This window comes from Pogona vitticeps, chromosome 5 (genome assembly GCF_051106095.1).
Source record: "Pogona vitticeps strain Pit_001003342236 chromosome 5, PviZW2.1, whole genome shotgun sequence".
Lineage (NCBI taxonomy): Eukaryota > Metazoa > Chordata > Lepidosauria > Squamata > Agamidae > Pogona > Pogona vitticeps.
Window position 1 is genome coordinate 24,267,111 of NC_135787.1, and position 14,651 is coordinate 24,281,761.

The 14,651-nt window shown below is 47.3% G+C and overlaps 1 protein-coding gene across 1 annotated transcript in view; it reads left to right on the plus strand.

Annotated features, from left to right (window-relative positions):
- The first annotated feature begins 4,465 nt into the window (after positions 1-4,465).
- The window catches only part of HADH (hydroxyacyl-CoA dehydrogenase), a 32,520-nt gene continuing 22,334 nt past the window's right edge, over positions 4,466-14,651 (plus strand). Inside the window, exon 1 of the mRNA XM_020796401.3 lies at positions 4,466-4,724. Within this exon, the coding sequence (XP_020652060.2) occupies positions 4,605-4,724 (120 nt within the window). The 5' untranslated portion in view covers positions 4,466-4,604. The remainder of the gene's footprint in view (positions 4,725-14,651) is intronic.

Genomic DNA, 14,651 nt, shown 5'->3' on the forward strand with positions numbered 1-14,651 from the left:
TATGCTAGACACAAATTCCAACTGAAACTTCTCTCATGTAGAAATACCCAGTGCAGTATTAGAGAATCCCAGAAGATGTTCATATACTACGGTTGTTGGGGGATGACAGAACCAAGAACAGGTATGACGTGGCTGCAGAGTGTAAAGATTTAGAAGGTATATGGGGGCTTGTCTGGGATTTGCACCCAGGACCTCTCTGACACACTGTTTTTGATTTAATGAAATTCTGAAACAAAGATGTAAAGTATGTGAGTGCAACACATGCAAAAAAGAAAGACACAGACCCTTTAGCTTCTCAGGTAGACTACTGTTGCCATGCCCATTCTGTAGAATGCAAACTAGATAGCTATATTCCAATTTCCAAACCCTTGCTTTGAGGTAGGCAACCTGAGAAAGAAAAGTTATGTTCTATGAATATGTTGCCTGCATGTTTTTCAAAAGGTGCTTCTGGCCACAGGATAAAACGGCTTTTTTAACATTTAAAAAAAAGGGGGGGGGGAATTAGGAGTTAGCAAAGATTGTTACTGGAAACTAAGGTCAAAATCATCCATACTATGTAAAAGACAGTGAAGAAAGTCAAAGGGAGGGAATCAATCCATTTGAACAGTTGTATTGGAGGACAGCCTTACAGATACCCTAGGCCACTAAAAACTCAGATAAGCGGATAGTCAATCAAGGCAAGCCTGGACGCTTACTAAGGAAACTGAAGCTATTGTATTTGCGAACGCTATTGTACTTTGCACACAGAGTGAGAAGACAGAGCTTATCTGAAAATACAATATTGCTGGGGAAATTGTTGGGCAGGGCTATAGAAAGCGAGGAGAACGTTACATGAAATAGATTTACTCAATAAAGGAACCACTGCCGCTAGTTAGCAAGACCTGAGCACAGTTGTTAATGATAGGACATTATGTAGGTCATGAACTCATATAGTCATTACATGTCAGAAGTGACTTGATGGCACATAACATCGTTGAAGGTTCTCTCTCTGTGTTTAAATTATCAAGCAATTGTATAAAGACAGTGATATGGCTGAGGTACAGAAAGAAGCTTCATACTCTGTTGCCATATCAAACTGACTCAGCTATTCATAAGTCAGAGTAATCCCCTTGCTCTTGGACTGCACTCTTTCTGGAGGATCATTACTTTCTTTAAGCCAGGCCTGTTTTTTTTTTTTTTACCCCTTCAAGTTTCTTTCAGTTTGGGTTGTTACTTTTCAGCTCTTCTTATATTTTCCTCCCCCTCCCTCCCCTTCAGATCTAGCTTTTGCTGAAAACACTCTTCCCAGCAAGCCTGCAACATGCTCAGTGTTATAAGAAACCACTGTTTCCCCCATTTGAAAGGCCTTTTTTGAAGACCAACAATTCAGCCTCTACAGCCTGGATTATTTCAAAATAAAAAAGTGTGTGCAGCCACAATTCTCTTTCAAGGAAAGCAAGACTGTTTTTTTTTTCAATTTATGTAAGCTATTTTAAATCTGGGGTACCTAAAGGTCGCCTATTTCTAAACAGGGGGGAACAGTTCTACATTTAAAAAATTGGAATTTGAAAAGTCTTCATCCAAACGTCTGCATATTTCGTATACAGAGAGAGCAGACTGTGTGCGACAACTGGGCCTGATTTTGCACTGATCCAAAGCTTTAAACATTATAATTTTGGGGGTGCTGCCCACATTTTTAGAATAGCCTTGTAGAATGTTGATTTGCTCTGCTGCGCAATATGATCACTGCACCCTTGTGCAGCAATAATATTGAGGCATTTTCATACTACAGAATAAGAGTAGAGTACATTGACAATTAACTAATACAATGGACCCTCAACTTACTCATGGCTCCACCTGCGAACTTTTCGAGGTACGGACTTCTCCAGCTGCAAAATTTCCCATCAACATGCGGCCGGAGAATCGACCTACGGACCAGAAGGGGGAGGCGAGGAAAGGGCCAAGTTCAAATTTGGTGCTTTTCCCCGCCTCCCCCTTCCGGTCCATAGGCTGCCGATCATGCCTCAGGATGCCTTCCAGGGCTTCTCTGCTGCCATAAGAGGCCTCTCGGAGGTCCTCCCCCCCGCCACTGATTGTGTCTCCGAAGCACGATCAGCGGCAGCAAGGGGACCTCCAATAGGCCTCCCACAGCGGTGGAGAAGCCCTGGAAGGCCTCTCAGAGATTCCCTTCGCCGCTGATCATGCCTCCAGAGGCCTCCCAGGGCTTCTCCACCGCCATGGGAAGCCTCTTGGAGGTCCGCTGCCACTGCCGGCTTTTCCAGGGTAGACTGGGCCTATCAGGGGAGGGCTTCCCCTTGTAGGCCTGGTCTACCAGGCTTTCCCAGGCGGTAGACCGGTAGGCCATTTCCACCCTGGGAAAGCCTGCGTTGGCGGGGGCAGGGACCTCCGAGAGGCCTCTGGCAGCGGGGGGAAGCCCTCGGAGGCCTTGGGGAGCGGCGATGGCAGCAGCGAGGGATCCCCGTGAAGCCTCCAGTAGCAGCGGGGAAACCGCTGACACTAGGCCAAATGAAGCAGTGCTGCATCCAACTCCTTCCCATCCTAGGGATGTTGGAATTTTTTAAAGATTATCTATGCCCTGGTCTGATTTTGTTCTAATATTGTATGCGTCTATTTAGGCTGGAAGTGGTTTAAATCTGGTACAATTGCTTGTGGTGATCTCTGCTCAACTATAGCCCTAGAGTCCATACATTACAAATAGTTTCTGATGTGTTCTAATGTCATCTACTGAGGGCTTATGTATGGTGAAAAGAAATTAATTGCAAGTGATCCTTTTTCTATAAATATTCATACCCAAACTCCTGGAAACTAGTTTTCCATGTATACAGTATCAGTGTGGTGTAGGGCAGTGGTCCCTAACCTTGGGCCTCCAGATGTTCTTGGACTACAACTCCCAGAAGCCTTCACTACCACCTCTGTGAAGTCCAAAAACATCTGGAGACCCAAGGTTGGGGACCACTGATGTAGGGGACAGAGTGATGAACTAGGACTCAGGAGGTCTGGGTTCAAATTCTCACTCTGCTGTGGAAGCTCACTGGGGATGTGGAACTAGTAAAATCATGCCTTAAATATTTTGGAAGTCATCGCCGCTTTCTGTGGGTGATTTGGTGTCATTCACATATCTTATACTTATTATAGACGTTTCTTCAACCAATTTTCACTCCTCCTCCATCTGAATCTAGTCTAGTTTTCTGTATGGACTGAATACAGACTGAATAGACAGGGTTTACCATGGCCACGTTCTGCTCCGTACTACCAAAAGTTAGCTTGAGTGTCACCACAGTTCCCCACCTTTGCCAGTGTCACCTTCTGCTGCCGCCCAGCAGCGGCCTTGAAGAGGGTGGTCGCCTCGGGGGGGGGGGGGTCTGAGCTGCGACCATTCTGCCTTGGGTGACCCTTTCACCACGTGACAGCATGCGTCCCAGAAGGGTGTTGTAGTAGGCATCCTTCAGTCTCGAGAGACTATGGTAGTGTGCTCTGTATGGAGGTCTTTTAACATCATCTAGTGTAGTTGAGAAGGCCAATTTGAGAGTGACAATCTCTTCCACATTGAAGACAAATACAATCTGTCCCCTGTCCAGCTCCCCGGTTTTGCTGGCTTCGGGACTGCCTCCTTGCCTCAGCCTGTTGGACAAGAGTCTCTTCAAATTGGGAGAGGCCATGATGCCTCCAGGCTGAATGCTCAGATGTCAAGGTTTCCCATCTGTTGAGGTCCATTCCTAAGGCCTTCGCATCCCACTTTCTGATATCCTTGTATTGCAGCTGTGGTCTCCCTCTGGGGCCCTTTCCCTACACTAATTCTCCATACAGGAGATCTTTTGGAATCCAACCATCAGCCATTCTCACGACATGCCCAAGCCAACGTAGACGGCACTGTTTCAGTAATATATACATGCTAAAAATTCCAGCTTGTTCTAGGACTACTCTATTTGGAACTTTGTCCTGCCAGTTGATACCAAAAATGTGTCGGAGACAATGTATTTGGACTGTGTTCAGCTACCTCTCCTGCCGTGCACAAAGGGTCCAGGACTCACTGCAGTACAGGAATGTGCTCAGGACACAAGCTCTATAGACCTGGATCTTGGTATGTGTTGTCAGCTTCTTATTGAGCCATACTCTCTTTGTGAGTCTAAAGAACATGGTAGCTGCTTTGCCAATGCGTTTATCCAGCTCGGCATCTAGGGAGAGAGTGTCAGAGATTGTTGAGCCAAGGGTGTGGTGCACGTTACCTTATTGCCATGTTTCCAAATATTCCTAATAAAAAATATTTTAAAACGCCTAATCTCTTCTTCCGTTTGAATATGGTATCTGCATACAGCTGGAGCTTCGTAAGAAACGGGAGAGGAAAGCCTCTAAAAAGCCCAGGGCCAGGAAAAAGGGACACCTCGCGCGAGCGCCCTTGCCAGAGGGCGGGGTCCCAGCGACCCAAACCTTCCGCCCTCCCCTCCGCAAAAGGCCCGCCGGCCCGCCCGCCCCACAGCTCCGCCTCGCCCGAGCCGGGCTTCTCCGAGCAGGCTCGGCCAGAGTCGCTGTTCGCGGTCGCCGCCACGCCTTCGTTCGCCTCCTTCGGGCCGCGGGACACACACACACACGCGAGCGCGGCCGCCATGGCTTTCGCCACCCGCTCCTTCGTACGCTTCGCCTCCACGGCGGCGGCCGCCAAGAAACTCGCGGTGAAGCATGTGACGGTGATCGGGGCCGGCCTGATGGGCGCCGGGATCGCCCAGGTGAGCGGGCCGAGAGCGGGGGAACGGGGCAGCTTGCTAGCGAGCAGGCCGGCCATGCGCGGGCTCCTGCAGCGCAAAAGGAGGGGGGGGCGGCGGCGGCGGTCGCAATTGGCGCCCTGCGCCTTCCCTTCCCATACAGGGGGCTCCAGTAATACAGAGGAGGTGTGTCCCCGACTCCTCTTTCGTTTTGTCCTCGCGCGTTTTGGAAAATGTTAATAATAAGATATTATTAGACTATGCACTGTCTTGTAGTAAGGAGGGAGACGCCTGCTACCTTTGCCCTAGATGTGTGCCGGGGACGGTCTGGGGCTCTTTTGCAATCTCTCTCTCTCTCTCTCCTCTTGCTGCACAAAGTTCGCCTGCTTTCCTTCAAGGTTAGGGATTTATTGCCTGGCGACCTCTGCGTCTGACGCCTTAAGGCAGTATTTTATGTTTTTCAGCCCAGTAGCAACCAAAATCCAGTATCTGTAAGTGCCCCTGGCCAGAGAAGCTGGTGGGCGGCTTCGTTGAAAGGAAGTGAAATCACTTTCTGTCCCGGTGGCAGATGGCAGCTAATTAACGAGGTGCTGGTTGGGTGCCTGCAAGTGACAAGTTTGTCACCGTGATATTAGGAAGGGGGATGCTTCGCTGCACCTCATGCAATTTGACTTTGAAGTAAAACTTCAGTAGGATTTTGGCAATGGTGGGGAGTGTGATTGTGCAAAACTCACAGGCCAGTTGTTAGTCCCAGGTGGTGCTGTAGGGAAGCTGGGGCTTAGCTGCTGTTCTTTCATAGCTGAGGTGAAAATGGATTTTCTGAGGAGCAGTATTTTGTTGTTGGCTCTTCTTGCTGTAACGTAGAGGATTTGAGCATTGGTTGTTGTGGGTTTTTCAGGTTCTTTGGCCGTGTTCTGAAGGTTGCTCTTCCTAACGTCAGGAAGAACTACCTTCAGAACACGGCCAAAGAACCCGAAAAACTCACAACAACCATTAGATCCCGGCCGTGAAAGCCTTCGAGAATAGATTTGAGCGTTGTTTGGTCTTGGATGAACAATTAAGAGGCATTAATTTTGCGAAAGTTACAATTGATCAACATTTGTTGAGGGGGATCGATACAGCTGCCTGCATTTCTGGACTGTCCTTGGTGAAGTGACTGGCTATGCAGGGCATCATGATGACTGCCTTCACTGTCAAATTTGCCACTTTTCTAGTGATACAGTAGCAACTAGGGTAGACCCTGTTTGGACTTTCCATTTAGCAATTGATTAAGTGGGTCTACTCTGGTTGTGATTAGCAACTGGATTTAAGTTGGGGGTCTCTGTTCAGCATCAGCTCTCTGCAATTTTGAAGGTTCCTGGAACCTTCTGTAGAGCAAACAGACCACCAAAAATGCCCCAAGTGCAGGAAAAAAACCCACACAACTCCAAAACAACCCAGTTAACCTCTAGATAAGAAGTCTCTTATCGGTCTCTTGGAAGACTGTAAACAGGCAGTTCACCTTTCTTCCCTGGAAAAGATGGAAGTCTGGAAAATGTCAAGAAATTTCAGCCGGTCCAAAATGCCGCAGCCAGATTACTAACTGTGGCTGATCATAGGGATCATATAACCTCCACCCCCTTTACAGCCATTCCACTGGCTGCCAGTCAGTTTGCCAGAACCAGAAGGCTGTTTCTAACATTTAAAACCCTGAACAGCTTGGGTCCAAACTATTTCAAGGACCATGTCACCCTTTATAAGCTTGCCCAGGTGTTAAGATGATCAGGAGAGGCTTTCCTCTAGGTCCTGCCACGTTCACAGGTGCGTTTGATGTAGGCACGGGAGAGGGCCTTCTTAGTTGCTGCTCCCAGACTTTGGAACTCCCTCCCACAAGAGGCCAGGCTGGCCCCATCTTTGCTATCTTTCCTCGAGCCGGTGAAGACCTTGTTCTTCAGGCAAGCTTTCCCTCAGTGACTGGCTGTCTGAGTAGGATTTTTAAATGGATTGTTGTGCCTTACTGCTTTGAATGTATTTTTGATGTTGCTTTTATTTACTGTTTTTTTAATATAGTTGTTTGATCCTTCTTAATGTTTGTGTACCTGCTGATTTTAGCATTATATTTTGTCTTTTAATAATGTAAGGCACCTTGGGTCTTTTTGAAGGAGAAAGTCAGGGTAACAATATTATAAATAAATAAATAAATAAATAAATAAATAAATAAATACATACATACATACATACATACATACATACATACATACATGCATGCATGCATGCATGCATGCATACATGCATACATACATAAATACATACATAAATACATAAACACATAAATAAATAGCTAGCTAGCTAGCTAGCTAGTCCTGGGCAATAATTTGACCACCCTGCTATAAAGATACAACCAGCAATTCTGACTCCAGACAGACACCAAATAGCCAGTTACAGTATTTATCATTGCAATCTTAGCTACCATGATGATGAACAGCACTGAGTAGGTTGGTGGTGTAGCCAAATGATGTAGAGACAATTCCTGATGCAGAGCTATTTTTCATCTCATACTGTTGATGATAACTGATGACAGATTGCACCATATTTTTGCCGAATAACTTGTGATCTGTGTCCTTGCTTCATTTGTTGTTGTATGTTTTATTATAATAATGCAGCTGTGGAAACATTGTCTTCCGTGAGAACATCCTTGCCAAATACCCTACTCCAATGTTTCCTCATTGTCGGAGGAGATAAATGCAAGAGCTCTCTCAGTTGGCGGCCTGAGGGTTGTCAAAAAAGTCTCTAAAGTAATGTGTGAATGTCTCTCTCCTTCCTGCCTTTCAGTTTCTCTGAAGGTGCAAATAATATTTCCAACGTGGGAGGGGTTCCTGAAGTACTCAAGACTGGGGGCCCATCTAGGGAAGGCAAAAGATGTTGTAACTGTAAATACTGCCCCACCACTCCAGAAGGTGGGTTATCTGTAAATTGTAATGTTGCAAATGTTAAAAATAATTCTTGTCTGACTTGTTTCAATTTCTGTACCGCCCAATTTATGCGTACACTCTTTGGGTGGTTCACAACACATCACGTCATCATTGTTATATTGCTAGTCAGCAGGCTGGATTATGGAGAAAGCCAGAGAGTTCCAGAAAAACATCTACTTCTGCTTCATTGATTATGCAAAAGCCTTTGACTGTGTGGACCACAGCAAACTATGGCAAGTCCTTAAAGAAATGGGCGTGCCTGACCACCTTATCCATCTCCTGAGAAACCTATATGTGGGACAGGAAGCAACAGTTAGAACTGGATATGGAACAACTGATTGGTTCAAAATTGGGAAAGGAGTACGACAAGGCTGTATATTGTCCCCCTGCTTATTCAATTTATATGCAGAATACATCATGCGGAAGGCTGGACTGGAGGACTCCCAAGCTGGAATTAAGATCGCCGGAAGAAATATCAACAACCTCCGATATGCAGATGATACCACTCTGATGGCAGAAAGTGAGGAGGAACTAAAGAACGTTGTAATGAGGGTGAAAGAGGAGAGTGCAAAAAACGGTCTGAAACGCAACATCAAAAAAACTAAGATCATGGCCACTGGTCCCATCACGTCCTGGCAAATAGAAGGGGAAAATATGGAGGTAGTGACAGATTTTACTTTCTTGGGCTCCATGATCACTGCAGATGGAGACAGCAGCCACGAAATTAAAAGACGCCTGCTTCTTGGGAGGAAAGCGATGAAAAACCTTGACAGCATCTTAAAAAGCAGAGATATCACCTTGCCGACAAAAGTCCGAATAGTCAAAGCTATGGTTTTCCCTGTAGTGATGTATGGAAGTGAGAGCTGGACCATAAAGAAAGCTGACCGCCGTAGAATTGATGCCTTTGAATTGTGGTGCTGGAGGAGACTCTTGAGAGTCCCCTGGACTGCAAAGAGAACAAACCTATCAATTCTAAAGGAAATCAACCCCGAGTGCTCACTGGAAGGACAGATCCTGAAGCTGAGGCTCCAATACTTTGGCCATCTCATGAGAAGAGAGGACTCCCTGGAAAAGACCTTGATGTTGGGAAAATGTGAAGGCAAGAGGAGAAGGCGACGACCGAGGACGAGATGGTTGGACGGTGTCGTCGGGGCAACCAACATGAATCTGGCACTGCTCCGGGAGGCAGTGGAGGATAGAGGGGCCTGGCGTGCTCTGGTCCATGGGGTCGCGAAGAGTCGGGCACGACTAAACGACTAAACGAAGGTCTTGGAAAATTTTTTGAATTAGCAATAAATGGGTCAACCACCATCAACATAGACTCTGCAAGTTTCTAGGCCTGTGGGTGCTTAGGGATTCTATGATTACAGCAGTAACATGCCGAAAGCAAGGTATTTCATATCGGCCTGCACTTCAGTGCCCTGAGAATCTTGCCTGTTTTCCTGTTTGTATAATTGTCTATACCTTATGAGCACAAAGAAGAATTAGAGATGTGAGCTGTTAAATATTAAGGAGCCTCATGTGTTCATGTGCAGCTAAAATTCTGCTCATGATCCAGGTTCAGTTCCAGGTAGCCGGGTCAAGGTTCACTCAGCCTTTCATCCATCCAAGGATGGTAAATTAAGTATCCAGCTTGCTATGGGTAGGCAATGTGTAACCTGCATAATTAAATTGTAAACCACCCAGAGAGTGCCTTAAGCATTATGGGGTGTTATATAAGCAACACACTTTGCTTCAATTGGGAGGACTACAGAATGAGTGGAAATCCTGTAGACCAGGGGTCGTCAACCCCCTGTGCATGGCCCAGCGCCAGTCTGTGGGCTTCCTTTAACTTGGCCGCAGACACGGATCTCCGTCCCCCGCTTGCGAATGGGGCACGTCACACTCACAGGTGGGCATGTCGCGCTTGTGCACATGCGCATGAGTGCAACACGGCCACCTGCAAGCACACCCACCCACTCTCAAAATCTACCTGGCTTCTAATTTCAGACCAAACTGGAGCAGGAGCAGCGGTGGCGGCACCTATTTGGTGAGTGCGGGGGCTTCCTCACCGCCTCGTAGGGGCTGAGTCCCACCTGCCCCCCACGCGTCCAGAAAGGGAGCCCTCTCCCTGCTCGGCAGTCTTCTCCTTCAGGCGTTTGGCGCCACAGGGGCTTCTCCTTTTAGGTCTTTCTCTCTCTCCCCTCCCCGCTGCTCTTCACGGGTCACCTGAGGCTGCTGCTGTCGCCTCATCCTCTCTGCAGCTGAGGTGAAGGAGGGGCCCGGCTCGCAACCTAGCCGTGCGCTTCTCCTTCCTTCTGCCTGGTGCTGCTCCGCTCCCTGCCCAGACGTGCTGTGGGAGGGGGTGATGCCGAGAGAACAGCCTTCTCGTGCATGCTCCCCTCCCCCCCGTTTCTATTCACAGCCTGCCGCGGAGAGCTCGCGCCCGTCCATCCATCCCTCTTGACCAGGGGTCTCAAACTCAATTTACCTGTGGGCCACTGGAGGCAGAGCCTGGGTGAGGCTGGGCCGCAGCAGATTTCCCGCCAAGCGGAGCAAGAGCCCGAGGAAGCCGCCCAAGAGTTTCCTTAGCTGGCAGACAGGCGGGCTGACTGGCAGGCTGCAGTTCCGGATGGAGGGGGCAAGAGGTGCTGTCTTGGGAGAGAGCCGTTAGGCGAGGCTTTTTTTTACTCTTGACAGCAGAGGGCATGTGGGTGCTTGGGGGGGCAGGCAAGGTGGGCGCCGCAAACTATCGTCTGGCGGGCCGCAAATGGCCCCCGGGCCGCATGTTTGAGACCCCTGCTCTTGACGGTCTGTCGCTCATTCCCTCCCTCCCTCTCTCTCTTCCTTTCCTTTTCCTTTCCTGCTGCTGCCGCAGCCAACAAGGAACAAGGAGTAAACAAAAAGGAAAGGAATCTTGGTATCGAGTAGAACAGAACAAAGCCTATTTTATATTTGTTTCTTCCATGTAGGCAGAACACAACACACTTCAAAATATATTGTTATTGTCACCCAGTAGTTGAACATGTGTAGCACCAAAGACTGAAAGGGAGCAGTTTTGCTTCAGTGTGAGTAGAATTCTGTTTTCAGGCCCTGATGTAGTTTAGTTGTATGTAGGACCCGCCATGTGCCACAAAGAGCTCTACCATCCAATACTCCATCATTCCTTTCCATTCCCCAGTATATGACTTCTGAATCACCCATCCCCTTCTGCCTAACCAAATGCAGACTGAAAAAGGAAAAAAGGAAATTCAATTTTTAAGCAAGGAACATCTTACTCCAACACGTCCAATTGAAGAGACAGTGGTCTTCTCGTTCCTTTCCTACTAGAGGCTGGATGTCATTGTGGCCCCCGCACACAGCCAGCCCCAGCATAACGCCATGGGGCTGGTGGAAAAAACCACCACAACACCCCCCACATACAGGCAGCCAGCCCGAACACGATGGGGCTGGGAAAAAATCCCACACTAAAACACAAAAAAATCACAGCACAGAAGGGAAGGCAGTAAAACTGGAAAAAATAAACTAAAACCAGTTTTGATCTCTTACCTGGTTGGCCTCTTGGGCTGTATAAGGAGGGCAGGTGTAAAAATGCAAAAAATAAACCAGAATTAGTTTTGATTCCTTACCTGGTCGGTGTCTTTACCTATATAAGGACAGGATAAAAATTAAAAAATTAACCAAAATTAGTTTTCATTTCTTACCTTCTCAGTGTCTTTACCTGAATAAGAAGGGAAGGCAGTTAAAATGGAAAAATGAACAGAAATTGGTTTTAATTCCTTACCTAGTCAATGTCTTCACCTTCATAAGGAGGGAAGGTGGTAAAAATGGAACAAAATAAACCAAAATTAGGTTTGATCTCCTACCTGGTTGGTGTCTTGGCCTATATGAGAAGGGAAGGTAATAATAAATAAATAAATCTAAATTGAGTTTTGATCCTTTACCTGGTCAGTGCCTAACCATAAGATATGTTGTTTTACTTAGAAGATAGTTCTATAGATAGTTATGGGCTTTCCTTTTGTCTCCTGACCACATGGCCTGGGGGTGGGGCCTAGGGGTGGGACTTCCTGCTGTAAAAGAGCATGTCCCAGGACCCTGGACTCTTTTCCCTAGGAAGCTGGGCTGAGGGTGAAGGCCAGGTCTGTTTGCATGGATGCCATGCTGAGTTTTTTTTTTTCTTTTCCTGGGCTTTCCTTTTGTCTCCTGACCACATGGCCTGGGGGTGGGGCCTAGGGGTGGGACTTCCTGCTGTAAAAGAGCATGTCCCAGGACCCTGGACTCTTTTCCCTAGGAAGCTGGCTGAGGGCGAAGGCCAGGTCTGTTTGCATGGATGCCATGCTGAGTTTTTTTTCTTTTCCTTGGCTTTCCTTTTGTCTCCTGACCACATGGCCTGGGGGTGGGGCCTAGGGGTGGGACTTCCTGCTGTAAAAGAGCATGTCCCAGGACCCTGGACTCTTTTCCCTAGGAAGCTGGGCTGAGGGCGAAGGCCAGGTCTGTTTGCATGGATGCCATGCTGAGTTTTTTTTTCTTTTCCTGGGCTTTCCTTTTGTCTCCTGACCACATGGCCTGGGGGTGGGGCCTAGGGGTGGGACTTCCTGCTGTAAAAGAGCATGTCCCAGGACCCTGGACTCTTTTCCCTAGGAAGCTGGGCTGAGGGCGAAGGCCAGGTCTGTTTGCATGGATGCCATGCTGAGTTTTTTCTTTTTCTTTTCCTGGGCTTTCCTTTTGTCTCCTGACCACATGGCCTGGGGGTGGGGCCTAGGGGTGGGACTTCCTGCTGTAAAAGAGCATGTCCCAGGACCCTGGACTCTTTTCCCTAGGAAGCTGGGCTGAGGGCGAAGGCCAGGTCTGTTTGCATGGATGCCATGCTGAGGTTTTTTTTTCTTTTCCTGGGCTTTCCTTTTGTCTCCTGACCACATGGCCTGGGGGTGCGGCCTAGGGGTGGGACTTCCTGCTGTAAAAGAGCATGTCCCAGGACCCTGGACTCTTTTCCCTAGGAAGCTGGGCTGAGGGCGAAGGCCAGGTCTGTTTGCATGGATGCCATGCTGAGTTTTTTTTTCTTTTCCTGGGCTTTCCTTTTGTCTCCTGACCACATGGCCTGGGGGTGGGGCCTAGGGGTGGGACTTCCTGCTGTAAAAGAGCATGTCCCAGGACCCTGGACTCTTTTCCCTAGGAAGCTGGGCTGAGGGCGAAGGCCAGGTCTGTTTGCATGGATGCCATGCTGAGTTTTTTTTCTTTTCCTGGGCTTTCCTTTTGTCTCCTGACCACATGGCCTGGGGGTGGGGCCTAGGGGTGGGACTTCCTGCTGTAAAAGAGCATGTCCCAGGACCCTGGACTCTTTTCCCTAGGAAGCTGGGCTGAGGGCGAAGGCCAGGTCTGTTTGCATGGATGCCATGCTGAGTTTTTTTCTTTTCCTGGGCTTTCCTTTTGTCTCCTGACCACATGGCCTGGGGGTGGAGCCTAGGGGTGGGACTTCCTGCTGTAAAAGAGCATGTCCCAGGACCGCGCGCCTAACGGTGTGCGAAATTCTCAAATTTTGTATCTGGCCTTAATATGGTAAATAGAAAAGCCAATTAGATTTGCATAAGCCGGGGAGTTAGGAAAGTTTTAAGGATCAGATCATAATTTTGCAGTATTAAAGAGCAGGCCAGGTAGGTGGGGCTCGTCAGCCATGGAAGGCAGCCCATCTAGGAGAAGGAAAACTCCGATTTCAAACCTCCACTGCCTTGTGGCTATATCCACCAATGGAAAAGGCTTCAGGAGTTAACCTCGAGGCAAAATCCGGAGCTGGAGTCCCGAAGGCAGCCCGTGTCGTTCTGCCAACTCCTGCGCCATTGCTGGAACCAGTCGTATTGGCTCTTGCCTTTCCATTGGACCATTTCAGCAATGTGGAGAGGGGGGATCTGCTGCTTGGGTAACAGCCTATCCTCCATATTACCTTACCCGGGCTTCATGCTCTGGAGAGGACACTCCTCGATTCAGAGCATGTTACCATAGTCTCTCGAGACTGAAGGATGCCTATGACATGACAGTTATGTGATATGTATTAACATTTATAAACCACTATATCTTTAAATTTTGAGATAGTAATTAACAGTATGAATATGGAAATAAATAGAAGAGAAATCAACCCAGAAAGAGATTAAGCTGAACAAGTCAATAGATCCTGGCATATTAACACATTAAATAGGTAAATATTTCAGACACAATAATCTTTGGAACCCTTCAGACTTGGAAACAATACGTAAAGAGGTCTGTTGTTCATTTCTGAACATAAACAAAAACTTTTTTTCTAATTATGGTTACTAAGGAAGGAGATAAACTGAATGCAATCTAATGAATGCTAGAGATGAAATAAAACAGGAAGCAATCCTGTCTGTTGATACAGAGTACATCTCTACAAACTATGAACCTGAATGGCTGAGAAAGTCCACAGTTAAGCCTGGATGAAAGGTAGATGTAATTTTGAAAAGCCAAGGTCTCTCTAACTGCTCCCAATGGTTGTTGAGGCAGGAAAGCAGCAAATGGGCAAAGACCAGCTGTCAGGAACTTAGAGCACTGTTGTGCCAACAATCATGTGACCTCAGAGGTCATGTGACACCTTCACTCATTATGTCCTCAGCGGTATGTCAATAGTTATTTAAATATCTCTCACACTCTTAAGCCCAACTTAAGGCTGCTTATAAGAGTGAAATAAAAGTCTTGTCTTGTGGATCATAAATACTTCTGCATGGGCTGCTGTCGGGCTGTTTTGTTTTTGTTTTTTCTTATAAGCCCATAAATGATAAGCAGTATCTCCAAATGAGCATCCATTAACTATATTAGTTAATGATGTGGAGCTATTTACATACTCCTTTTTAGGTCAAGAGTCCAGAATGGAACATTAGAAGATGTTGGAGAACTAATTGCCATTTAAAGCACTATTTATGTCACAGAAACCTGGTCCAAATTCAGAAAACGTTAGCACTAAAATAAATCTATCTTTCTTTTTCTTGTCCTGACTTAGGGCACAATCCTAACT